Source organism: Pseudophryne corroboree, chromosome 5 (assembly GCF_028390025.1).
Source record: "Pseudophryne corroboree isolate aPseCor3 chromosome 5, aPseCor3.hap2, whole genome shotgun sequence".
Classification (NCBI taxonomy): Eukaryota; Metazoa; Chordata; class Amphibia; order Anura; family Myobatrachidae; genus Pseudophryne; species Pseudophryne corroboree.
In genome coordinates, this window is record NC_086448.1 from 416,368,761 (window position 1) to 416,396,550 (window position 27,790).

A 27,790-nucleotide genomic window follows, 5' to 3' on the forward strand; every position below is an offset into this window, starting at 1 on the left:
AGTCACATAAAATGCATTAGTATAAATTTGCAAAAGGAGAACATTTTTCAACTACACAATACATTTAAGTAGGTAGGAAAAAACATTACTGCATTTACCTTATACCGGAGAACTAGCGTATTCAGACGCACAGCGAATAATACAGCAGTAATTGTTCACAAACGCTCATTTGCATCAGGCACTTATTCAACTACACAATACCGCCAAGGTAGATACTATTCTCCAGAGCCTATGATCCCTGAATTCTAGCGCTGGTGCACCCAAGGTGGATGACCACGGCAGCGACTGTCCGGTAGTCTCCTCCCGAGAAAGTAGGGTTGCTTTATATGCGTCTTAAACCGCTAACCGGAAACAGACTCCTTACCTTCTACCTGTTCTACGGACGCAGCCTGGGATCGTTAGTATGGAGTTGCTAGTACATCCAGTTGGCACCCGCCGAAACAGCAGTGTTAACACAAAGGTAACCGTTGCCGCGACCCGGCGGGAAGTTGTTGGAGCGAATTTTCCTTTATGCGTTTAAGACGCATAGAAAAGCCGCTCACAAAAGAAAAAAAAGACTATATAAAATAATAAAAGCTTGTGGCTGCAAAAAAGGACAGCCACACCGTTTCTACAGTGGTCCGGCTCCTGCTACACCAAACAAAAAATAAGAATTTACTCACCGGTAATTCTATTTCTCGTAGTCCGTAGTGGATGCTGGGAACTCCGTAAGGACCATGGGGAATAGACGGGCTCCGCAGGAGACTGGGCACTCTAAGAAAGATTTAGGACTACCTGGTGTGCACTGGCTCCTCCCCCTATGACCCTCCTCCAAGCCTCAGTTAGGACACTGTGCCCGGAAGAGCTGACACAATAAGGAAGGATTTTGAATCCCGGGTAAGACTCATACCAGCCACACCAAATAACTCGTGATAGGAACCCCGGTTAACAGTATGATAACAATGGAGCCACTGAACAGATGGCTCGCCATAACAACCCGATTTTTGTAACAATAACTATGTACAAGTATTGCAGACAATCCGCACTTGGGATGGGCGCCCAGCATCCACTACGGACTATGAGAAATAGAATTACCGGTGAGTAAATTCTTATTTTCTCTAACGTCCTAGTGGATGCTGGGAACTCCGTAAGGACCATGGGGATTATACCAAAGCTCCCAAACGGGCGGGAGAGTGCGGATGACTCTGCAGCACCGAATGAGAGAACTCCAGGTCCTCCTCAGCCAGGGTATCAAATTTATAGAATTTTGCAAACGTGTTTGCCCCTGACCAAGTAGCAGCTCGGCAAAGTTGTAAAGCCGAGACCCCTCGGGCAGCCGCCCAAGATGAGCCCACCTTCCTTGTGGAATGGGCTTTCACATTTTTAGGCTGCGGTAGTCCCACCGTAGAATGCGCTAGCTGAATAGTGCTACAAATCCAGCGCGCGATAGACTGCTTAGAAGCAGGTGTACCCAGCTTGTTGGGTGCATATAGAACAAACAGCGAGTCAGTTTTCCTGACTCCAGCCGTCCTGGAAACATAAATTTTCAGGGCCCTGACTACGTCCAGAAACTTGGAATCCTCCAAGTCCCTAGTAGCCGCAGGCACCACAATAGGTTGGTTCAAGTGAAAAGCTGACACCACCTTCGGGAGAAACTGAGGACGAGTCCTCAACTCTGCCCTATCCATATGGAAAATCAGATAGGGGCTTTTACAGGACAAAGCCGCCAATTCTGACACCCGTCTGGCTGAAGCCAGAACCAACAACATAACCACTTTCCACGTGAGATATTTTAAATCCACAGTCTTAAGTGGCTCAAACCAATGTGATTTTAGAAATTCCAAGACCACATTGAGATCCCAAGGTGCCACTGGGGGCACAAAAGGAGGCTGAATATGCAGGACTCCCTTGACAAAAGTCTGAACTTCAGGCAGTGAAGCCAGTTCTTTCTGGAAGAAAATCGACAGGGCCGAGATCTGGACCTTAATGGACCCCAATTTAAGGCCCAAAGTCACACCTGCTTGCAGGAAGTGTAAGAAACGACCCAGTTAAAATTCCTCCGTTGGGGCCTTCTTGGCCTCACACCAAGCAACATATTTCCGCCAAATGCGGTGATAATGCTTTGCGGTGACATTCTTACTGGCTTTGATCAGGGTAGGGATGACTTCCTCCGGAATACCTTTTCCCTTCAGGATCCGGCGTTCAACCGCCATGCCGTCAAACGCAGCCGCGGTAAGTCTTGGAACAGACAGGGTCCCTGCTGCAGCAAGTCTTGTCTGAGCGGCAGAGGCCAAGGGTCCTCTGCAAGCATCTCTCGAAGTTCCGGGTACACCAAGTCCTTCTTGGCCAATCCGGAGCCACGAGAATAGTTCTCACTCCTCGCCTTCTTATTATTCTCAGTACCTTGGGTATGAGGGGCAGAGGAGGAAACACATAAACCGACTGGTACACCCACGGTGTCACTAGAGCGTCCACAGCGATCGCCTGAGGGTCCCTTGACCTGGCGCAATACCTTTTTGTTTAGGCGGGACGCCATCATGTCCACCTGTGGTTTTTCCCAACGGTTGACCAGCATTCGGAAAACTTCTGGATGAAGTCCCCATTCTCCCGGGTGGAGGTCGTGCCTGCTGAGGAAGTCTGCTTCCCAGTTGTCCACTCCCGGAATGAATACTGCTGTCAGTGCTAACACATGATTCTCTGCCCATCGGAGAATCCTTGTGGCTTCTGCCATTGCCCTCCTGCTTCTTGTGCCGCCCTGTCTGTTTACATGGGCGACCGCCGTGATGTTGTCTGACTGGATCAGCACCGGACGGTTCTGAAGCAGGGGTCTTGCTTGACTTAGGGCATTGTAAATGGCCCTTAGCTCCAGAATATTTATGTGAAGTGAAATCTCCTGATTTGACCATAGTCCTTGGAAATTTCTTCCCTGTGTGACTGCCCCCCAGCCCCGAAGGCTGGCGTCCGTGGTCACCAGGACCCAGTCCTGTATTCCGAATCTGCGGCCCTCTAGTAGATGAGCCGTCTGCAGCCACCACAGCAGCGACACCCTGGTTCTTGCCGATAGGGTTATCCGCTGTTTTATCTGGAGATGGGACCCGGACCATTTGTCCAACAGGTCCCACTGGAAAGTCCTTGCGTGGAACCTTCCGAATGGAATTGCCTCGTACGAAGCTACCATCTTTCCCAGGACTCGTGTGCATTGATGTACCGACACCTGTCCCGGTTTTAGGATGTCTCTGACTAGAGATGACAACTCCTCGGCTTTTTCCACTGGAAGAAACACTCTTTTCTGGTCTGTGTCCAGAATCATTCCCAGGAACAGAAGACGTGTCGTCGGGACCAGCTGTGACTTTGGAATATTGAGAATCCAGCCGTGCTGTTGTAGCACATCCCGAGCAAGTGCTACCCCTACTATCAACTGTTCCTTGGACCTCGCCTTTATCAGGAGATCGTCCAAGTACGGGATAATTGAAACGCCTTTCTTGCGAAGGAGTATCATCATTTTGGCCATTACCTTGGTAAAGACCCTCGGTGCCGTGGATAACCCAAACGGCAGCGTCTGGAACTGATAGTGACAGTCCTGTACCACAAATCTGAGGTACTCCTGGTGAGGAGGGTAAATGGGGACATGTAGGTACGCATCCTTGATGTCCAGGGAGACCATGTAGTCCCCCTCCTCCAGGCTCGCAATAACCGCCCTGAGTGATTCCATCTTGAACTTGAACCTTTTGATATGTGTTCAAGGATTTTAAATTTAAGATGGGTCTCACCGAACCGTCCGGTTTCGGTACCACAAACATTGTGGAATAGTAACCCTTTCCTTGCTGAAGGAGGGGTACCTTGACAATCACTTGCTGTGAATACAGTTTTTGAATAGCCACCAACACTGCCTCCCTGGCAGAGGGAGTTGCCGGTAAGGCAGATTTTAGGAAACGGCGGGGGGGGGGGAGACGTCTCGAGTTCCAGTCTGTACCCCTGAAGTACTACTTGAAGGACCCAGGGATCCACCTGTGAGAGAGCCCACTGTGTGCTGAAATTTTTGAGACGGGCCCCCACCGTACCCGGGTCCGCCTGAGCAGCCCCAGCGTCATGCTGTGGACTTACCGGACGCAGGGGAGGACTTCTGCTCTTGGGAACTAGCTGTGTGTTGCAGCTTTTTTCCTCTACCTTTGCCTCTCGGCAGAAAGGATGAGCCTCTAGCCCTCTTGCTTTTCTGGGGCCGAAAGGACTGTACCTGATAATACGGTGCTTTCTTTTGCTGTGGGGCAGCCTGTGGCAAAAAGGTAGATTTCCCAGCAGTAGCTGTGGACACGAGGTCCGAAAGACCATCCCCAAACAGTTCCACCCCCTTATAGGGCAAAACCTCCATGTGCCGCTTCGAGTCGGCATCGCCAGCCCATTGCCGAGTCCATAACCCCCTTCTGGCGGCAATGGACATAGCGCTTATTCTTGATGCCAGCCGGCAAATATCCCTCTGTGCATCACGCATGTATAAGACTGCATCTTTTATATGCTCAATCGTCAGCAAAATATTGTCCCTATCCATGGTATCGATATTATCTGACAGGGAATCTGACCACGTAGCAGCAGCACTGCACATCCAAGCTGATGCAATCGCTGGTCGTAATATAATGCCCGTGTGTGTGTAAATAGCTTTTAGGGTAGCCTCCTGCTTTCTATCAGCAGGTTCCTTCAGGGTGGCCGTATCCGGAGACGGTAGTGCCACCTTCTTTGATAAGCATGTCAGCGCCTTATCTACCCTAGGGGGAGTTTCCCAACGTGACCTATCCTCTAACGGGAAAGGGTACGCTGCCAATAATCGTTTTGAAATTATCAATTTCTTATCAGGGGAAGTCCACGCTTCCTCACACACCTCATTTAATTCCTCAGATGCAGGAAAAACTACTGGTAGTTTTTTCTCACCAAACATAATACCCTTTTTTGTGGTACCTGGGGTATTATCAGAAATGCGTAAAACATTTTTCATTGCCTCAATCATGTAACGGGTGGACCTATTGGAGGGTACACTTGTCTCATCATCGTCGACACTGGAGTCGGTATCCGTGTCGACGTCTGTATCTGTCACCTGAGTTAGCGGGCGTTTTAAAGCCCCCGATGACATTTGAGATGCTGGAACAGGCACAAGCTGTGTAGCCGGCTGTCCTATGTCGTCAAACCTTTTGTGTGAGTTGACACTTTCACGCAATTCCTTCCATAAGTCCAGCCACACAGGTGTCGACCCCGCAGGGGGTGACATCACATTCACAGGCATTTGCTCCGCCTCCACATCATTTTCCTCCTCATACATGTCGACACAGCAGTACCGACACACAGCAGACACACAGGGAATGCTCTTACAGAGGACAGGACCCCACAAAGCCCTTTGGGGAGACAGAGGGAGAGTATGCCAGCACACACCAGAGCGCTATATATCACAGGGATATCACCTATAGAAGTGTGTTTTCCCTTTATAGCTGCATAAATATAGTTATACTGCGCCTAATTTATGCCCCCCCTCTCTTTTTTTACCCTTTTCTGTAGTGCAGGACTGCAGGGGAGAGCCAGGGAGCTTCCTTCCAGCGAAGCTGTGAGGGAAAAATGGAGCCAGTGTGCTGAGGGAGATGGCTCCGCCCCTTTTTCGGCGGGCTTTTTCCCGCTAATGTAAAAGTTCTGGCAGGGGTTAAAAAGCACCTATATAGCCCCTGGGGCTATATATGGTGCCAGTTTGCCAGCCAAGGTGTTCGTATTGCTGCTCAGGGCGCCCCCCCCCAGCGCCCTGCACCCATCAGTGACCGCAGTGTGTGGTGTGCATGAGGAGCAATGGCGCACAGCTGCAGTGCTGTGCGCTACCGTGGAGAAGACAGAAGTCTTCAGCCGCCGATTTTCTGGACCACCTTCTTGCTTCTGGCTCTGTAAGGGGGACGGCGGCGCGGCTCCGGACGACGAGGACGGGTCCTGTGTTTGATCCCTCTGGAGCTAATGGTGTCCAGTAGCCTAAGAAGCCCAAGCTACCACCACTTAGGTAGGTTCGCTTCTTCTCCCCTTAGTCCCTCGATGCAGTGAGCCTGTTGCCAGCAGGTCTCACTGAAAATAAAAAACCTAAACTATACTTTCTTTCTAGGAGCTCAGGAGAGCCCCTAGTGTGCATCCAGCTCGGCCGGGCACAGAAATCTAACTGAGGCCTGGAGGAGGGTCATAGGGGGAGGAGCCAGTGCACACCAGGTAGTCCTAAATCTTTCTTAGAGTGCCCAGTCTCCTGCGGAGCCCGTCTATTCCCCATGGTCCTTACGGAGTTCCCAGCATCCACTAGGACGTTAGAGAAAATGTAATTTCCTGAGACAGGAGGCGGGGTTATAGGGTGGCTGGACTGTTGCATTCTGAGAGCTCAAACGCTTTTGACCGTTTGGTGCCCGTTCCTCTGACGCCACCTACTACCCAAATTAGATCCTGAGGGAGAAACTGTGGATCCTGAAGGAGAAATTATAATCCTGGCATAGTAATGGTAGACAAATGTATAACTAAGGCATCTCTACACCTGTCTGTTATACCAAATCATTAAACCTGAAACACACAAAAAAAAGACAGAAATTTGACAATCTTTATTTGAATAAAAATCTCCAGACACTCCATACTGAATTTTTATTTTTTTATTTTACTTGTAACAACACGAGATCTGTGAATTTAGGACCAACACTACGGTTAGGGGAAGGAATGGATAATTTGCACTAATTATAGTGAGAGCATAAAATTGCTAAAACAATTTGTAGCCAAAATGTAGCAAATAATTCCTGGAGTTTCAACTACCTCTAGATAACACAGCTGTACCCAGCAGTCAAATATCTGTAAATGTGGCGCTAATGGATATGATATAATGGTATGGTGATGTAATTCTCTGTGTCACAGCATACGGTCCATCAGCACTTATGCCTTATTTCTGATAACTTTCTTGCTATACACAATGATCTTTGCATATTTCCTCAAACATTTGAATAAAAGTCTTCCCTTGTCTCAGCATCATGAGAAAACAATACAAGAGTTAAAAAAATATTTCCCCATAGATGGGAGTGAGAAATTGAAATGTATGATCATTACTGGAGTGCAAGTTCATTGGACAGCTCTGTAAAGTATTTGTGCGTTGGTCGGCCCCTCCAGTAACATTGTCAGTCTCCGTTGATACATTACACAGACATTTTGGTGATGCCTTGAATAAATCCCCTATTTGCTCCCCTTATGCTATCTACAGTATTACAGGGTTCTTTAAACACAAAGACCATTAACTCTTAAGTACTAACAACTTCTGTGTTTACTCCTTTATTTAGGGCTATAGAAAATGGTGAAATTGATCTCTCTGCATGTCTCCCACTGCATATATTGCTGCATGCCACCTGAAGATCACAGAACAGAAAGAACATTCAGTATGTAATTAGCGGATAGGCAGATTCTGGGAGGCAAGTAGTGTTATTTGCAGAAAATGGTAAACAGAACAAAGTGATTTCCAATACAGAAAATTAAGATAATCTTAAAGTGGGTTCACACTTAGCGATATAGTGAACTATATCGCTCATTTTCCCTCTCCTGAGCAATATAGCTTACTAGATCGCCCAGTGTGTATGCCGGTGTTGCCAAGCAATGTTTGGCCCAGCGGGTCATTAACGACCCTCGGTCTCAACTGTGCATGCAGCACAATTTGGAAACATAATCCAAAGCTGCATGCTCCAGCCGGCCACGGCATGACGTCACTGTGCGATATCATTAGTGATATCGCACAGTGCCTATGTCCGCCGTCAGATGGCCTGGCCAGGAAAACATATCTATTTGGCTGCGGCACTGGTTGCCATGGTAGTCACATGACCCTGTGGTAACACGGCAGAATTAAAAAGCATTAGCAAGAAAAAATAATTACAAAGTTGTTTCTTATAGACTGCCATCTTATCATGGGATTGTCTATATTGAAATTTTATTAAATAATATTAACATGTTTAAACCATTCAAAGAAAGCGTAAAAATTTTACATTACTGAAAAATGTAAAACATCTTACTCATTGCTTAAACTGTGTGGTATCGGATGACTTCAGCTTCCCTGTTTCTGTTAAATGCTGCACAAGGCTTGGAACGTGAATTCCTTAAAAAAATAAAATAAAAATAAAATAAAAGAAATTGGAAGTGTTTAATCATAAACATATACAATTACAAATAGTTCACATTTACCAGTACAGTTGCAGCAATGTAACTACAGTATATGGATGCATTTTTTTCCACCCATGCAAGTCACAATTTTACATTCAATTTTAGTATCAGTTTTCAATGTTTTAAATACTAGAACGCTTAAAAATATACTAAAAAAGCACAAAGCAAAAAACAAACAAACAAACAAGCTAATAAATACTGGTCAAAAACTAAAATAAATGATGTATTATTACAGGTATCACAATGAATTATCTGCAGGGTGAAGCAGAATTGAAATAAGAATTTTAAACGATAAATACACTGCTCAAAAAAATAAAGGGAACACTAAAATAACACATCCTAGATCTGAATGAATGAAATATTCTTATTAAATACTTTGTTCTTTACATAGTTGAATGTGCTGACAACAAAATCACACAAAAATTATCAATGGAAATCAAATTTATTAACCCATGGAGGTCTGGATTTTGAGTCACACTCAAAATTAAAGTGGAAAAACACACTACAGGCTGATCCAACTTTGATGTAATGTCCTTAAAACAAGTAAAAATGAGGCTCAGTAGTGTGTGTGGCCTCCACGTGCCTTTATGACCTACCTACAATGCCTGGGCATGATCCTAATGAGGTGGTGGATGGTCTCCTGAGGGATCTCCTCCCAGACCTGGACTAAAGCATCCGCCAACTCCTGGACAGTCTGTGGTGCAACGTGGCGTTGGTGGATGGAGCGAGACATGATGTCCCAGATGTGGTCAATTGGATTCAGGTCTGGGGAACGGGCGGGCCAGTCCATAGCATAAATGCCTTCGTCTTGCAGGAACTGCTGACACACTCCAGCCACATGAGGTCTAGCATTGTCTTGCATAGGAGGAACCCAGGGCCAACCGCACCAGCATATGGTCTCACAAGGGGTTTGAGGATCTCATCTCGGTACCTAATGGCAGTCAGGCTACCTCTGGCGAGCACGTGGAGGGCTGTGCGGCCCCCCAAAGAAATGCCACCCCACACCATTACTGACCCACTGCCAAACCGGTCATGCTGGAGGATGTTGCAGGCAGCAGAACATTCTCCATGGCGTCTCCAGACTCTGTCACGTCTGTCACATGTGCTCAGTGAGAACCTGCTTTCATCTGTGAAGAGCACAGGGTGCCAGTGGCGAATTTGCCAATCTTGGTGTTCTCTGGCAAATGCCAAACGTCCTGCACGGTGTTGGGCTGTAAGCACAACCCCCACCTGTGGACGTCGGGCCCTCACACCACCCTCATGGAGTCTGTTTCTGATCGTTTGAGTAAACACATGCACATTTGTGGCTTGCTGGAGGTCATTTTGCAGGGCTCTGGCAGTGCTCCTCCTGTTCCTCCTTGCACAAAGGTGGAGGTCCTGCTGCTGGGTTGTTGCCCTCCTACGACCTCCTCCACGTCTCCTGATGTACTGGCCTGTCTCCTGGTAGCACCTCCATGCTCTGGACACTACGCTGACAGACACAGCAAACCTTCTTGCCACAGCTCCCGTTGATGTGCCATCCTGGATGAGCTGCACTACCTGAGCCACTTGTGTGGGTTGTAGGGAGGTCATACAGGCACGTGGAGGCCACACACACTACTGAGCCTCATTTTGACTTGTTTTAAGGACATTACATCAAAGTTGGATCAGCCTGTAGTGTGTTTTTCCACTTTAATTTTGAGTGTGACTCCAAATCCAGACCTCCATGGGTTAATAAATTTGATTTCCATTGATAATTTTTGTGTGATTTTGTTGTCAGCAGTGTATAATCTCATGAGGCACAGATATCTAATATAGTATCCATCTGAGAAAGCCAGATCCCTGGGCATTATGGTAGTAAATAATTATATGTGGTCTAGGATGTTTTGACCAAGCAGATGTAATGTAGTATTCAACTAATAATGTAGGGTTGTTAACGATGTACTGTATCTTCAGTTTTCACCTTGATATCTAAAGATATTGTACAAGACTGGATGTGGCCAGGCGCAGTCACCCAATATAGCAATTGATATTGTTCAGTGTGTATGAACAATATTGTTAGTGGAAGGAAATCTTGCACGATGTCACATCTGATTTTTCCTGTAGTTGTTAAGTACCAGGTTTCTTATCAAGAGAAGAAAAAAAAGTTTGTTCTGTAGCATTCCTGATCCTACTGTATGTTCTACTAATATTATACAATCCAGCATATGAGTCAATTAAAGTAAAATATTTCACCTCCTAAAAAACGTTCAGGACCCTGACAAAATGGTGCTGGATAAAATTGGTTCCTATTGGACCCATAAACAATTTACAAATGTATTATTTATTGGTATACATTCTGGCCTGGCGCTACCTGCTCAGCAAAGGATGCAGAGCATGCAGGCGCCAGGCTGCAGAGGTGCTTGCCCTCCTTGCTGCTGCTGCGCCTGTCACAATGTTTGACAGGCAGAGGCGCTGGCAGTATGAAGCCTACTCTCCCTCCCTGGTGACAGCGGCAGAGTTGCTGGACATAGAAAAGTGGAGGCGGCGGGGCTACACGGACTCAGGTGGCGGAGCTACATGGGACCAGCAGGAGACTGAACAAAGGAGGACATGCTGCTCCAGATCCTGCCGGCCAGACTGATAGGTAAGTGGAGGGAGACTGAGTAAGTATATATATATATATATATATATATATATGTGTGTGTGTATCTATCTATGCATATATGTGTGTGGAGGCCGGGGGGGGGTATGACAAAATGTGAATAAGCTGCACTTCTGTGGGCGCTAGGTGCAAGCGGCGCTACTACTGGGGCATCAGGTGCAAGCGGTGCTACTACTGGGGCGTCAGGTGCAAGTGGCGCTACTACTGGGGCGCCAGGTGCAAGCGGCGCTACTACTGGGGCGACAGGTGCAAGCGGCGCTACTACTGGGCTGTCAGGTGCAAGCGGCGCTACTACTGGGCTGTCAGGTGCAAGCGGCGCTACTACTGGGGCTGTCAGGTGCAAGCGGCGCTACTACTGGGCTGTCAGGTGCAAGCGGCCCTACTACTGGGCTGTCAGGTGCAAGCGGCGCTACTACTGGGCTGTCAGGTGCAAGCGGCGCTACTACTGGGCTGTCAGGTGCAAGCGGCGCTACTACTGGGGCGCCAGGTGCAAGCGGCGCTACTATTGGGCTGTCAGGTGCAAGCGGCGCTATTACTGGGCTGTCAGGTGCAAGCGGCGCTACTACTGGGCTGTCAGGTGCAAGCGGCGCTACTACTGGGCCGTCAGGTGCAAGCGGCGCTACTACTGGGGCTGTCAAGTGCAAGCGGCGCTACTACTGGGCTGTCAGGTGCAAGCGGCGCTACTACTGGGGCTGTCAGGTGCAAGCGGCGCTACTACTGGGCTGTCAGGTGCAAGCGGCGCTACTACTGGGCCGTCAGGTGCAAGCGGCGCTACTACTGGGCCGTCAGGTGCAAGCGGCGCTACTACTGGGCCATCAGGTGCAAGCGGCGCAACTACTGGGCCGTCAGGTGCAAGCGGCGCTACTAATAGGGGCGTCAGGTGTAAGCGGCGCTACTACTGGGGGGCGTTAGGTGTAAGCGGCGCTACTACTGGGGGGCGTTAGGTGTAAGCTGCGCCACAACTGGGGTCATTATGAATAAGCAGCACTAATACTGGGGGCACTGTGTGTATAAGTAGCACTACTACTTGCAGTGTAATGTGAATAAGACTATGCTACTGTGTGGTGTCATTTTAAATGGAGGTACTTTTGTGTGGACACGCCCATCCATGTGAGTCCACACCCTTTTTGACACACCCTGTCCCTTTGTATAGTATTGGAGGACGCAAATTTATAGTTTGCAGGGGGGCGCCGAACACCCTAGCACTGGCCCTGTATACATTACACTTTTTTTTTTTTTACAGAGCAATAACATTTTACAGCAAAATATTCAAAATTGGAAAAACATCAAACAAAATCAAATTTAAAGGCAATGGGGCTTGGAATAGTACTGGTGATTTAAAACATGAATCTTTCAATGACAATGGGCTTGTGAATTTGGTGTCTTGAACCTCTTAATGTGTTTTGTCTTATATTTTATACTAATAGAATATTAATGGGACTGTCACCATCTTGGTATAGAAGTGCTTCAAGCTGGGTACACACTGAAATAATGTGTCCCTAGCTGATATGTTAAGCTGATATGTTAGCCCAAAGGGACAACATATCGTATCCTCGGTACACAATGAGCGATGTAATGAAGGTTAGAGCGACATATTGCTCCTACCTTCATTACACATGCCATGGTCGCCAGCGTTCCCGCTATGTTTGATGTGTCTGATGTGTAGTTTGATGTGTAGCATACCTGGCGACGTTGCTAGAGACTACGAGCATCCACTAATCGGACATACGCACTGGGCAGATATGTTGTTCTCAATCAGCCCAAAACGACATATCGGGCACATATTGGGCCAGTGTGTACCTAGCTTCAAATGAATGACCCCTATAGATTCACAGAAAGTTTTCCAATTGTGATACACTGTAGCAAAGAAGCATATAGATGTGTCCATCCTCATCTAGCCTCTGTATGTAATTAGGCGCAGCACACAGGAAACATGAGAGCCGCCAGCTCCCGTGAGACTCTGCCAACAGTGTCTTTAGTCCCCCGAAAATTTGTGTTATTCACATATGTAGATTATGATGATTAAAATGATAAGTGGCATGACTATACTCTGTGTGCGACTACAACTGTATCTGCATTCCAAATGCTATGTTACAGTGTTTTCTAGTATTTCACATTGCGATACAGCTGCAGTCACATTGTATGGATTCCTGTGTTTGCAAAATGAAGCGTCTACACTTGATATTATCGCATTAAGGCACCATATATCAGGGTCACTGGTAATGCTCAAGAGTAACGCAATGCTGCTAGGATTACATAACCAAGTTGATTGTATGTACTTTATTAGGTTTGCGTCATGCCTCATGAGAAGTATGTTGTGTCAAAGTCGAAAAAATATCATGATGCATATGCTTTGCACTAACCCCATGCACATGCCCGCTGCTCGTGCACCCACTCCCCCGTGCGTACACATCCCCGCAGGTTGCGTAGGGGACGCACCAGCGTCTCGTGCTCATACGATGTGTATTTACGGTAGAGTTGTGAGCGTGTAGCGTGCGACTCGATCATAGCATATTTAACCCATATAGTGCATTTTGTAGTTAATATTCCCCTAGACCATGTCAGCGAGTATGTTTAGTTTAAACAGTTCCTGGACAGAGAGATTCCTCTTTGCATGATAGGAAGGGTCAGATAAAGGTTGAAAGGTGGTGTCTAGTATCCAGCTGTAGGGTATTTTAAGGGTGACATTCTAATGTTACTTAGGAAAGGATCGCTTGCTCCTGCGTATAGTTATGTACAAAAGTAGAATATGAACATTGACTGTGTTTACTGTGTATTGTGTATGCGGGGGGGGGGGGGAATACAGAGGATACCACCCACTACAGCAGTTGGGGAGAGACACAGCCCACCTTTTCAAATCCACCTATGACCTCTCCTGTAAATGTAAATGAACATCTCTGTGTCCAATAGACAAAGGGATTACAGTGACCATTGTATTGTTTTGGATGAAGTGAACAAATAGAGCTTGCAGCAAGCTTAGACACACAAGACTCTGAAGGCTTTCTCCCTGATAGCTGAGGACTGATATCAGGTTGCGCCTGCGAAACATTCTCACGTATGTATATTTCTCTGTAGCCATTATTCTCCATTATTCTGTTTAGATTTACTTGTTAGCCTGTAGTGTATAAACTGTACTGTTTTTACCTTTTATTGGAATCAATCCACGGAGGCCTTAGAATCCTGTGGTTTCAAATACAAATCAGTGTTGTGTTTTCACTTTCCTGCATAGGCTTTGTAAAGTGGTTTAACCTGTTTAAAGTGTATAAGCATTGTTAAGGTGTATGCACTGCGGATACTTTGCATCACCAGCGATACTTAAGGTTTAAAGGTATTAACATCGTTGCAGTGCTTTGCTGTTAAGGTTTAAAGTATAAGCATATCATTACATTGTTTCATTAATAAGGTTTACAGTATTTCAATCAGTGTGCGTACGTGCCGCGTGTACGTTGTACCCACGGCACGGCGTTTGATACACTAAGTGCGTATCAAATACATTACTCAGTACGCAAATAGCGTACTTAGTCCGTAGTGTGTGTAATAAGTCAAGCGCCCATAGCGGCTCCACGGTAACAGTGTATAGCTTTATGTTTTAAGATAATAATCTGACATTATCAATTGGGGGCAATCGTCCGGTTCTCTTCATATCCGCAGCCTAGCAGGACAAGGCAGACTTTTATCTATCAGCAAAGGTCGGGAAGGTAGTATCCCCTGTTAGCCGTTTTGTGGTCGGGGATACATTGATGCTGATTAGATAAGCGTCTTCTCCGCTTGGTTTGTAGGGATGCTGGTGGGATCCGGAAGGTAAGAACGTAAAGCTATTGTTTGTTTGTTTTTTAATCTGTTTAATTTCTGTTTGGTGCCAACTGCGCACGCAACACACGCACACACCTGTACTCTGCATATCTGATCATATTGTTGCAAAACAAGGTAAAATAACTTCAGGGGCTTGCATGGTGATTTTTTTTGTGACAAAGGAAGCCGCATGGTCTGTCCTCCATTTTGTGTAACCCTCATGGATGTGGAAGGGGGAGGAGCAGCGGCCATTTTGGGAAGGTCATTTTTTTTTCTAAATGGCTGATTTTCAGTCTGCTCAGGAATAATCAGCCATCCTTGGTTAAAAAGAAATCACCATTTATGAGTTACCAATGCATTTATTTAACCCATGCCATAGTCAATTACAAATAGATTCAGATGGGGCTTAATAAAAGTTAATAGTAAGATGAATATTTGATGTAAGAACCACATACAGATAAACAAAGTTTTTTTTTTCTCTTTACCTCTAGGATTCAGTTAAACTCTGCTTGTTGTAAAATAGCCATTGAAATGCAAATTAACCTGTGTGGCTGCTTTTTCCTGGCAGTGAAAAACCACCTTCACAGACAGTCAAAAGCACATTCATATGCAAATTAGAAGCACTTAATGAGTAAATGAGTCTCAGGAGACCAGTAAATGGTACATAGATATAATATTATAATTATGTGTGTGTGTTTATATCAATGTATGTTCTGCAAGATAGCTCTCCAATATGAATCATACTATTGGAAGCATTGATTAGTAGATTAATTTATACCTGTATTTTGTGTATTCTGCATATCTATTCGCTTGTTGCCATTAGCATTGATTATTAGATACATTTTGACCCGTGCTGAGAAATTTGTTGCTATTTAGTTAAAAATATAAAGTAATATTTAAGGGAGTACATGTAAAACACACACGCAGCCTGGCCCAGTTATAAAGGTTTATACAGGAGATACTGTGTGGTGTGGGAAAGCGATTATAGTTAAATATCGTTTACATTTATAGAAGCGTGTTATTTGTATTGTTGCGGACATATCCGGCCTGTGTACACGTGTCTCGGGCAGCGTGCAAGACTGCGTACGCAACGCAAAGGCCTACACACGTGGCGTATTTTACGCAACGTGCATACAGATACGCCCACAAAATACAAATCACACAATAGCATTGTTTTAGTTTAGGCGATACGGTAGCCACGCGATAATAGCACAAATTTGTTCAGTTTCCAATATTTAGTTTAAATACCCTCTGGGGAGAGCTATCAGTTAACAGGAAATTATTTTTCTGATCAGAAAACTATAGAATGATTGTGTGGGCTGAAAAAAAAAGGTATGAGTGTATTGAATCCCGCTTGGTGGTCTTGGTGAAGCACGGTCTAGGTGAAAACGTGCGAGCACGGTCCAGGTGTACACGTACGACGGAGTGTGATAAAGTTTTCATGGTATTACGCTCCGGCTGTTGTGGAGCACAGTAGGGAGACTCCATGATCCTACCATTTATAGACAACAAGTGTCTATAAGTGGTACGATTGGACCGCACGGTTGTATGTGTAAACCCGTGACGCAACGTGATATGAGGTTGCATATTCATGCGTAAATTGCCCTCATACGTGTTGTAGGAAGCACATGCAAGCGTGATTTGTGTAAAATAAAGGTAGGGAATTTTCGCTGGTCTCTCAGGAAAATCCCTAGAGGTAGGGCCTGCAACGGCTACACGAGTCTGCTAGAAGGCAGACCGGGGATACTCGGAGCAGAAGAAGCTGGTGGGAGAGCTTGGAGAACTTCCACCGTAGACTACTGTGTTTGGTGCATTTTAGGAAGTTTTTCTGTGTTAAAAAGGTCCACAATGGAAGCCAAGTGCACAACACAGGGACGTTACTCCGCCAGGGTTCAGGCAGAGAATTTCAGACCCCGGGGGTCTGCTCGGGTAGTAATGTGGGGGAAGTATGGTCCCCACACTGAGACCTTTTGTGATGAATGGACACGAATGACTGTGGGGGATAAAGCACCATTTCCTGGGATAGGTAGTTTTGACTCAGAGGTATTGCATAATCTAAAGCTTATGATCTGTCTGTTAAAGTCCCAAAAACAAAGGATCAGACACACAAACTGTTTACATTTATGGCAACGAGAGAGTGATATACAGAGGGAATTAGCTTACACAGCTGGTTCCAACCCTAGCAGGAAACTGATGGCAACTGGAGGGACAATGGCTACAGAGAATGGCATACTGGGATATGATGATAATAGGGCACTTAATAAATGTATTAATGACAATAAGAGTAAACGTAATAAATGTGTTAATGACGATAGGAGTAAAACTGATAAATGTACAAATTCTAACCCGTGCAAGTTGCGCCCCATGTTAAACTTCCCTCAGGATTACAAGCAAGAAAGTGAGCCCAGCACGATGTCGGCACTTTCTCCAGCAGCCACCATACAAGACACCCAGGTGGGCATGGCCCAATCGGTAAAGGCAGTAGTAAAGCCCCCTAACGGAGGGTCAGGTGAGGTCGTGTCCACAGGTAAGTACGGTATTGTATGTTATGCACAGACAATTGCACCTCACATTGTAGAGTCAACACAAGATGATGTAGTTGAACTTAATCCTGTCAGGGTGATTGCAGTCCCAAATGGAAAGACTGACGCTCTGGGAGTCACTCCCGTCAGGAACATTGCAATGCATTGCCCCTGGTCCCGGACAGAATTAAGGACAATTATGTCTGAATTTCCTGATCCCAGGAAAGATCTAGCCGCATGCCAAAAGTTTATTAAAGAACTAGGAAATGCCGCCGAACCCCATAATAAAGATTGGCGGACATTGCTGAGGGTATGTCTACCCTCCAATATTGACCCTGCGAAATTCATCACTGATTGTAAGTTAGACGCAGAAGTACCTCTCATTGAGGAATACAATCAGGAGAATGTTAAACAGATCAACCTGCAATTAGGAGTATATTTCCCAACTGTTGTCAAGTGGAACAAAATTTTCTCCATTAGACAAAAAGAAGGTGAAACTGCTTCTGATTATTTCAATCGAGCACTGCAGGTAATGGCTAGATACACTGGGATCGCGGACATTGAGGAAAGTGTACATCATAGAGAGGTAGCGGTGTCCGTATTAATGGAAGGTTTAAAAGAAGTGTTGAGAACAAGGGTACAGACCACTCAACCTAACTGGAGAGGTATCTCGGTGGCTGCATTAAGGGAGTCCGCTATCGAGCATGACCGTAATATCCAAAGAACCAGGGAAGCACAGGGAGAGCGGTTGATGGTGATGAGCATCCAAGCAATAGAAGAGGCATCAAATCGACCAAAACCCCCAGCCCCTGGCAAATGGAGGAAGCCACGGGTTTGTTATCTGTGTAAAAGGGAAGGGCATTATGCCAGCAACTGTAACAGCACACATAAAGTCAGACCTCCTAAACAAGAACACGAGCAAAGTTATGACACACTGTATGACACACGTAATTGTAATCAGGGATCATATAGGAAAAATTTTGGGCCGCACCTATAGTCTGCAGCCAGTGAAGTTGATTGTTAGCCTTGATATTAAGCCTGAGGTTACAGTCGATGTAATTGGTAGGTCATTCCTTGTAGACACAAGGGCGGCCAGGTAAACTCTGTGATTTATCTTTAAATGTTTCCTCTTCATCTCTGACGTTCACCAGCAGAACTACAGCTCAAACGTCACAGGTCTACTCGGTCTTGTCAGAGGTCTGCCCAACCCCAGTATGTCTTACCAGCATCATTGTGCCTGGCCACGCACAGAGGGTGGAGAGTGGAAATACTGGTGGGGGAGACTGTGCAGAGATACCGATAGACATGTTGGTGTGACAGCCTGATGGTGAACGGAAATCTGACAATTTTTCTCTTTTTCTATTATTCTCTCTCTTTTTGTTCTTTCATGTTTTACGGATGGTAGGTCACACAACAGTTAGACAAATGGTAATGCAAGATTTATGCTCCTTACAGAAAGGTCGCTGATTCGGAAAGAATATCGTATCACTGAAGTGTTCGTTTTGGGAAGACTGAGAGGCAGCACTGTTGAGACGGCATCTGAGCAAGAAGAACAAAAAGACTAGAGGACAATTATCGTAACAATTTTCTTTCCCTCCTAATTATTTTCTTTACCCCCATTACCACTCTTTCTTTCTCCTCCTGCAAGATGGACTTGCCCCAAGAGACTGCATTCCGTGTTTTCCTGTTGACCCTGTTGTTGACCAGAGCAGTCTATTTCGGTGAGAGTACCAGAGAGGTCGAGAAAGGATCTGGAATGGGTTCTGATGACAAGGATGGATTCGTAGAATTCCAAGAGCAAACAATCACAGAGTAAAGGCGAGTATCAGAAAACGATCTGATAGTCATGACACTAGGAGACATTGTGAAGGATTGCTAGCTGAAGAGAACTGTATCTGTAGGAATTGTGAAAACATAGTTGAGGACAGGTGCATCCAGAGATGTCAGTCCAGCCTTAATATCAACATGGACCGTCATCCATTGAGTGACTATCACTCATTAGTGGGTAAGGTTTTAAACCAAACGGAATGCTGGGTGTGCTCACAAGTACCTCAAGGTCAGAGCAAGTCAGGACTAGTGCCATACTCTAACACTAGATGAGGTACTTGAATTAAGGGGTGGGAGACCGGTGGACAAGAAATTTAATATATCTAAGCCTCCTAGTTTGAAGCTCCACCAATATCATGTGGATAGGTCCTTAATATGTTTTAACATTTCCAATCCCCGAAAGCCGGGAAATTGGGAAGTGACATGGAACAACCAAACCATGGCATTTTCCGATAGAATGCCCGTAGATTCAGAACTTATACGCCAAATAGCCGACGGTGGGAGATATTTTCAGTATAGGTATACTTTAGGAAGTAGGACCATGCGGGTTGGAGAAGTATCACCAGGATACTGTGCACATATCATACAGCCTGATACGTGTACTAGACAAATGAGAGAGTTAGGGATAGGATTTTTCACCTGGAAGGTTTGTAATATGGTGATGTCATATTCTGTCCCATATGTCCTCCCCGATGATGCATATTTCATATGTGGGAGGAAGGCGTATAAGTGGCTTCCCCCAAACTCAGAGGGATTGTGTTACATTGGAAGAGTGTTGCCAGAAGTAATGACCATTACCCATGAAAAGATGAAAGACGTTCACCGCAATGCTCAAGCTCCTTACACTCACACTCACTACGAACACATTGTTAAGAGACACCTTATAGATAGGACAGAGCACGCAGCCTCTGATTTGATCCACGAATCCACCGGGATTCAATTCCTGCTCGCGCTAGATATCACCCGTACCGCCAGAGGAGTTATAAATTTTAGGTATATATCTGCGCTAGCGAACCTGAGACAATATCACCGAGATGTATGATGACACCTTCAGGTATACTGGGAGAGAATTGCAAGCTTACAAAACGGAACTAATCCAGCACAGGATGGTTCTCAATTACATCACAGCGGTGACAGGCGGGTATTGTGTCACCCTAGCAACTCAGTATGGTGTGAAGTGCTGTACATATATCACAAACAGCACGGATGACCCCACCGAGGTCATAGATCATAAGATGGACGATATCTTGCAATTGAAGTGGGAGTTCCGAAGGAGGCACAACCTTACCCTTACTGCTGTGGGTAATGAACTGACCGGCTGGGTTTCATGGTTGAACCCATGCAATTGGTTCTCAGGTTTAGGAGAATGGGCTCAAAATGTTATCGTGAATGTAGGGAAAATAGGATTTTGGTACTTACCAGGTAAATCCTTTTCTTTGAATCCATAGGGGGCACTGGAGTACTCTTGGGATATGGACGGGCTTCCGTAGGAACAGCACTGAATATTTAAATTTAGAACACTCCACCCCTCCATATCCCCGAGTACCTCTCAGTGTTTTTTACTGAGCCGAAACAGGAACTATAGAGAGGTTGACAATGGAGTATTACATATAACATCACGGACAATAACGAAGTTGACACACAACGTTACTGACAACTAAACAGTTGACACCCTAACCAGCACTTGTAATTTGAACCAGTCGGTGAAAGTGTGTTACCATAAGATCCTCAGAACTCACCACAACTAGGTAAAACTGCTCTGGGTGGGCGTCCAGTGCCCCCTATGGATTCAAAGAAAAGGATTTACCTGGTAAGTACCAAAATCCTATTTTCTTTATCATCCACTAGGGGTCACTGGAGTACTCTTGGGACGTACCCAAAGCTTCCCTTGTGGGCGGGAGAGCTGTTTGGCACTTGTAACACTAGGCGGCCAAAGCTAGATGCTGATGCCGCAAACGTATCAAACTTGTAAAAGCGCACAAACGTGTGCACTGAAGACCATGTAGCCGCACGGCAAAGCTGCGTCGTAGAAGCCCCACGACCCGCTGCCCATGAAGTTCCCACAGAACGTGTGGAATGAGCGGTTACTGACGTAGGCGGTTGTAACCTAGCATGAAGGTAAGCCTGACGTATGGTCAGTTTTATCCATCTGGATAAAGTTTGTTTAGACGCTGGCCAACCTATCTTGGCAGCATCATAGAGAACAAACAACGTATCCGTCTTACGAACTGAAGACGTTCGGGATACATAAACGCGTAAAGCGCGTACCACATCCAGAGTTCCAGAATGTGCTGTCAACACAGGAACTACTATTGGTTGATTGATGTGAAAAGATGACACTACCTTTGGTAAGAAGGCGGGATTCGTCCGAAGTTCCGCTCTGTCATCATGAAACACCAAATACGGTGCCCTGCATGACAAGGCACCCAAATCCGAAACACGCCTTGCCGAAGCTAAGGCTAGGAGAAAAATTGTTTTCCAAGTGAGAAACTTTATATCCACTTGCTGTAAGGGTTCAAAATATGAAGACTGTAAGAACTCCAAAACCAGATTCAAGTCCCATGGCGCTGTAGGTGGAATGAATGGAGGCTGTACTCTGAGGACACCTTGGAGAAAAGTGCGTATAGACGGCAATAGAGCCAATCGTCTTTGAAAGTAAATTGACAACGCAGATACCTGCACCTTCAGTGTAGATAAACGCAGGCCTCCATCTAACCCTGTTTGTAGAAACAACAAAAGGCGGCATAACTTGAAAGATGCTGTCGGAAACTTCCGAGTTTCACACCAACCTATATAGGCACGCCATATTCTGTAATAATGAGCTGCCGTAACCGGCTTCCTAGCTCGTAACATGGTTGGTATAACCGAATCTGGAATGCCCTCTCTTCTTAAGAGGGCGGTCTCAACAGCCACCCCGTCAAACGCAGCCGCGCTAAATCGGGGTAAAGGAACGGACCTTGTTGTAACAGGTCTGGACGTAGTGGGAGCGGCCAAGGATCGTCTGCAAGTAGTCCTTGGAGATCCGAGAACCAAGCTCTCCGAGGCCAATGAGGCGCCACTAGTATGACTGTGACCGACTCTCTTTTGATCCGTTTTAGCACCAGAGGGAGCAACGGAAACGGTGGAAACAGATACACAAGACTGTACGGCCACGCGACAGTGAGAGCATCCACCGCCACTGCCTTTGGATCTCTTGTTCTGGACACATACTGGAACGTTTGGTGATTGTGTCGAGACGCCATCAGGTCCACCTGAGGATAACCCCATCGCTGAACCAACATGTGAAACACTTCTGGATTTAATGGCCATTCGCCTGGATGAAAATCCCGACGACTGAGATAATCCGCTTGCCAGTTGTCCACTCCCGGAATGAACACGGCCGACAATATCACCTGGTGGCATTCCGCCCAATTGAGGATTCGAGCTACTTCCCGCATTGCCATGCGGCTTCTTGTTCCTCCTTGTTTGTTGATGTATGCGATCGCCGTCGCATTGTCTGACTGCACTTGGACAGGCTGAGAGCGAAGCATGTGCACTGCTTGTCGTAGCGCATTGTAAATTGCGCGGAGTTCCAGGACATTTATAGACAGCAATTTTTCGTGATCCGCCCAGAGACCCTGGAGCTGACAATTTTGAATTACCGCTCCCCAACCTCTGAGACTGGCGTCCGTAGTTAGAATTATCCAATTCCAGCCTCCGAACCATCTTCCTGCGGTTAAATTGTGTTCCTTGAGCCACCAGAGCAGAGATACTCTTGCTCTTGGCGACAACCTCAGCCTGTGGTGAATCTGCAGATGCGAGCCCGACCACTGGGCAAGCACATTCAGTTGAAATGGACGAGAGTGAAATCTTCCGAACTGAAGCGCCTCGAAAGCTGCCACCATTGTGCCTAAGAGGCGAATGCACAAGTGTACCGACACTGTGCGTAGCTTGAGCACTAATTGTACGAGATGGCGTAGAATTTGTACTTTCTGCTGTGGTAGGTAAATTCTTTGATTGACCGTATCGAGAATCATACCTAGGAACTGAAGGCGTTGAGACGGAATTAGATGTGATTTCTTGAAATTGACAATCCAACCGTGGTGAACCAGTACATCGTATGTTAGCAGCGCATGTTGGAGAAGTATCTGTTGAGACGGAGCTTTGATTAGCAGATCGTCTAAATATGGAACTATTGTCACTCCTAGGGATCTGAGATGAGCTATCATCACAGACATCACTTTGGTGAATACCCGAGGCGCTGATGACAGGCCAAACGGTAGAGCCTGAAACTGGTAATGGTTCTGGCGTATTGCAAACCGTAAGAATTTCTGATGAGGCTGCCAAATTGGAATGTGTAAGTACGCATCCTTGAGGTCTAGCGCAATCATAAATTCCTTTGGCTCTAAACCCGCAATCACCGAACGCAGAGACTCCATCTTGAATCTGTAGTAAGTTACGTAATGATTGAGCCCCTTTAAGTTCAATATTGGTCTGACTGAGCCATCCGGCTTCGGTACCACAAACAGACTTGAATAATAACCCTGACCCTGTTGGTGTACAGGGACCGGAATCAAAACTGCCGAATCCAGTAGGGACTGAATGGCAATTTGCAGAACCGTCCTCTTGTCGTCCGACAGAGGCAATCCTGTCTTGAAAAACCGCAGCGGCGGAAGACAGTCTAACTCTATTTTGTAACCTTTTAACACTAAATTGCGGATCCACCCATCCGCGGATGTGTGGAACCACGCCAAATGGAACGTCTGAAGGCGTGCTCCCACAATCGGAGAACCGAGATGGGCTGGTAGCCCGTCATGCCACTGGCTTGTCGGTAACCTTAGCGTCCTGGCGAGTTGTGTTGGTTTGTTGGAAACCACGTCCGCGACCACGTCTAGCAGGCGTGGCTGATCCTCTGCCACGTCCTCGAAAGGGCTGAGGTCTAAAGGATTTGAACGAAGGTCCAGCGTACCTTCTTCTTGATACCGGTGGAGGCAATGGTAAGAAAACAGACTTACCTCCCGTAGCCTCAGCAATCCATGCGTCCAATTCAGGACCAAACAACTTCTTGCCATCGTAAGGCAACGCCTCTATACCTCGTTTGACCTCTGCCTCCGCATGATAAGCACGCAGCCAGAGTGCTCTTCGTGCCGTAACTAGCGACGATGAAATACGAGAAGTGAGCTGACAGACGTCAGTAGACGCTGTACAGAGATACTCTACAGCCTCAATCATTTGATTTACAAGAATTATCAGGTTTTCGTCATGTAAAGCAGATTTGAGTTCTGTAAGCCATATTATGAGCGCCTTAGTGACCCAAATGCCAACCAATCCAGGTCTCAGCATCACACCTGCTGCTACATACATGGATTTTAGCATAGTTTCTATCTTGCGATCTGAAGGATCTTTAAGCGGTGTAGCTGCTGGCACTGGTATGGTTAATTTCTTGGTAAGCTTTGACACTGAAGAATCAACTATTGGTGGATTCTCCCATGTACGTTACCGAGTCTGGAAACGGGTAACTAGACTTAAATCTGCGAGGTATAGAAAACCGTTTATCTGGATTCTGTCGTGTTTCTACTAACATCTGATTAAGAGATTCCGACACAGGAAAACTTATTGGAGTTTTTTTGTCGTTTAGTAAATACGACCTGATCATTTGTGAGAGGCTCCTCAGTTTCAGTAAACTTCAGAGACTGACGTACCGCTCTGATGAGATCATCAATGCCGGAACTGTTAAAATCCTCGCCATCTGACTCCACTTCGCCCTCCTCACCCTCATCTTGTTCCGTGAGGTCTGGCATGGAATCGTCAGAGTGCAACATAGCAGAAACTGGAAAATCATAAGACATATGAAATTTATCCCGTTTACCCAAAATGGATTTAGACCTTACGCAAGGCTGAGACGCCTCCGGTAGTTCTGGCGGTCCCACCCTAGACTCAGATTTTGCCGTTTCCCGCTCTTGACGAGCGGCGGTCAATTCTGATTGTAACCTATCTAGTACATTTACTAACATACCCCACGGAGGGTCCGGTGAGGACATTGGTTGTAAAACAGGAGCAGAAATGGTATTCTGAACCGAATTCACAAAACATACTGTACATGTGGTAGATCCATCCGGTAATACACTGTTACAGACTTTGCAATTATGCTTTTTAGTTTTTGCTGGTGCCTTACTCATTATGGCGACAGACAATACAATACACAAAAAACAGACACCTGCACGACTCAGTAAAATAGCAGTAAGGTGTCTCTGTATATATATCTGGCCAAGTGCAGTACACGTGGCCAGTACTATGAAATGTGATCCCAAATTCCCACTAACACCCCTGCGCCTCCGGTGGAGTAGAGATGTAGGACAGGAACGTTCTGGAATCACAGAGGAAGACACAGGAAGCATGTTAAAATGGCCCCCATGCTTATACATATAATCACAGTGCAGTTTCATGCTGATATTATAAACAGCCTGTGTAATCATGATAAAACCTCCTCCCTGGCAGTATAAACATTATTATATAGTTATATGCTATACTACCAACAGCCTGTTGCTGCTGTTCTTTCTCCCTCCCCCTCGCATCTGCTCCATAGCGTGCAGTGCGGGTAGCGGGCACCCCGGGACCTGGGAGCGCGTGTTAGCGCTATGAGACCCGGGCAGCAGCGGTCAAGCGGCGGGCGGAAGTGCAGGAGAAGCGCGGGCGGACCCGTTGAGAGACACGGGTATCCTTCTTCCCCCTGTAAGACGCGCCGGAGCAGCGGAGAAGCCGACTTCAGAGACGCGGGAGCGGGAGCAGTGTAGACTCAAGCGGCGGGCGGAAGCGGGCTATGTTACCCGGCGGCCGGAGCAACTGCGGCGGGCGGCAGACACTTCCCCACACCTCGGGGCGGCAGCGGAAGCTGACCGCCCCGTTCTCTCCCCTCACATACCTGTTATGTAGAAACGTCTGTGAAGAGGCTCCGACGGGGCTTCTTAGTAAGCGCCGGCCAGCCTGTGTGTGTGTGTGGCTGTGAGGGAGCTCTTTCAGAGAGGCCCGACACGCCCCTGCTGCTATCAGCAGCTGCACTATCCCTGACCCTGCCTTTTGGAAGGGGGAAAGGGATGTGTAAAATAGAAAAAATAAAAATCAAATAAAAAGAAAATTCTTCAATAGTAATCGTGACTTGAGTCACCTAGCTGTTGCTACGTTGAGCACAGAAAAAACACTGAGAGGTACTCGGGGATATGGAGGGGTGGAGTGTTCTAAATTTAAATATTCAGTGCTGTTCCTACGGAAGCCCGTCCATATCCCAAGAGTACTCCAGTGACCCCTAGTGGATGATAAAGAAATTTTTCTTGTGTATCCTAGGAGTTGTCCTAATGATTGGCTTGATATTCAGATGTGTTCGGATTTTAATGCATTGCAAGCGCAGTACCAAATTGATGAGTTTGAGGAGCGAGGGCATTGTTACAACAACTGGTTTAATTTATGACCCATCAATCGAGACAATGTTGTGATAAGACGTGATTCCACGGTCCGTTTCTTTCACCCGTTTCTCCTTTGTTTTCCTCCAAGATAAAAAAAAGACATCCACCCGGAAGAAGATTGTGATGCACATTTATACAGACCATTGATGATCATCTCTACAGACATTTGATGAACTTTTAGAGACTTTAACTTTCTATGGACACTTGAAAAACTTTGCTTACCACTTACAGCAAAGATACAGCAATCCGGACAAGACTTCAACAAGACATCCAAAGACAATCACACATATCATATGAATGCATTTATAACACGTTTCATATCTTCATCTCTACGATCTCCAGGTAGTGACACACATAGACGACAGGTGATATAGGTACATATATTAGCACTCACATATTTTCTCCCCTCCATGTATCATCAACTAATGTGCACCCCATTTGTTGGAACTAAAAGCCGAAAAGAGCTCGGTAGAGTTTGTTAGCCCACTTACAGACCCTTAATACGGGATAAGAAGGATTCAATGTATACTTCGCAATACCTCGAAGCTTATTTAGAACATGTACGGCACGATGATACATGACCCCTCAGACATGAATATCCTACATACATGCTTTTACTATCCCACTAGGTCATACATTTCCCACCTTCTCCTCTCCTCCCTACACCCAATCATTTATAGGTGTTTCACGGTATTATATATTTTTTCGCTTAATTGTTTAGATAGTGGCAGTTATTGTTGACTGCCAAAGGGTGGACTGTCAAAGTCGAAAAAATATCATGATGCATATGCCTTGCACTAACCCCATGCACATGCCCGCTGCTCGTGCACCCACTACCCCGTGCGTACACATCCCCGCAGGTTGCGTAGGGGACGCACCAGCGTCTCGTGCTCATAAGATGTGTATTTACGGTAGAGTTTGTGAGCGTGTAGCGTGCGACTCGATCATAGCATATTTAACCCATATAGTGCATTTTGTAGTTAATATTCCCCTAGACCATGTCAGCAAGTATGTTTAGTTTAAACAGTTCCTGGACAGAGAGATTCCTCTTTGCATGATAGGAAGGGTCAGATAAAGGTTGAAAGGTGGTGTCTAGTATCCAGCTGTAGGGTATTTTAAGGGTCACAATCCGATGTTAGTTAGGAAAGGATCGCTCGCTCCTGCGTATAGTTATGTACAAAAGTAGAATATGAACATTGACTGTGTTTACTGTGTATTGTGTATGCGGGTGGGGGGGGGGGAATCCAGAGGATACCACCCACTACAGCAGTTGGGGAGAGACACAGCCCACCTTTTCAAATCCACCTATGACCTCTCCTGTAAATGTAAATGAACATCTGTGTCCAATAGACAAAGGGATTACAGTGACCATTGTATTGTTTTGGATGAAGTGAACAAATAGAGCTTGCAGCAAGCTTAGA

The 27,790-nt window shown here is 46.1% G+C and overlaps 1 protein-coding gene across 3 annotated transcripts in view; it reads right to left on the minus strand.

Moving 5' to 3' along the window:
* Nucleotides 1–6,611: 6,611 nt before the first annotated feature.
* The window catches only part of LOC134927810 (mediator of DNA damage checkpoint protein 1-like), an 840,332-nt gene continuing 819,153 nt past the window's right edge, over nt 6,612–27,790 (minus strand). For all 3 annotated transcript variants that reach the window (XM_063922788.1, XM_063922787.1, XM_063922786.1), the window contains 2 exons: nt 8,019–8,101; nt 6,612–7,364 (listed from right to left, as the gene is read on the minus strand). In XM_063922788.1, coding sequence (XP_063778858.1) covers nt 8,019–8,101 — 83 coding nt within the window. In that variant the 3' untranslated portion in view covers nt 6,612–7,364. The remainder of the gene's footprint in view (nt 7,365–8,018; nt 8,102–27,790) is intronic.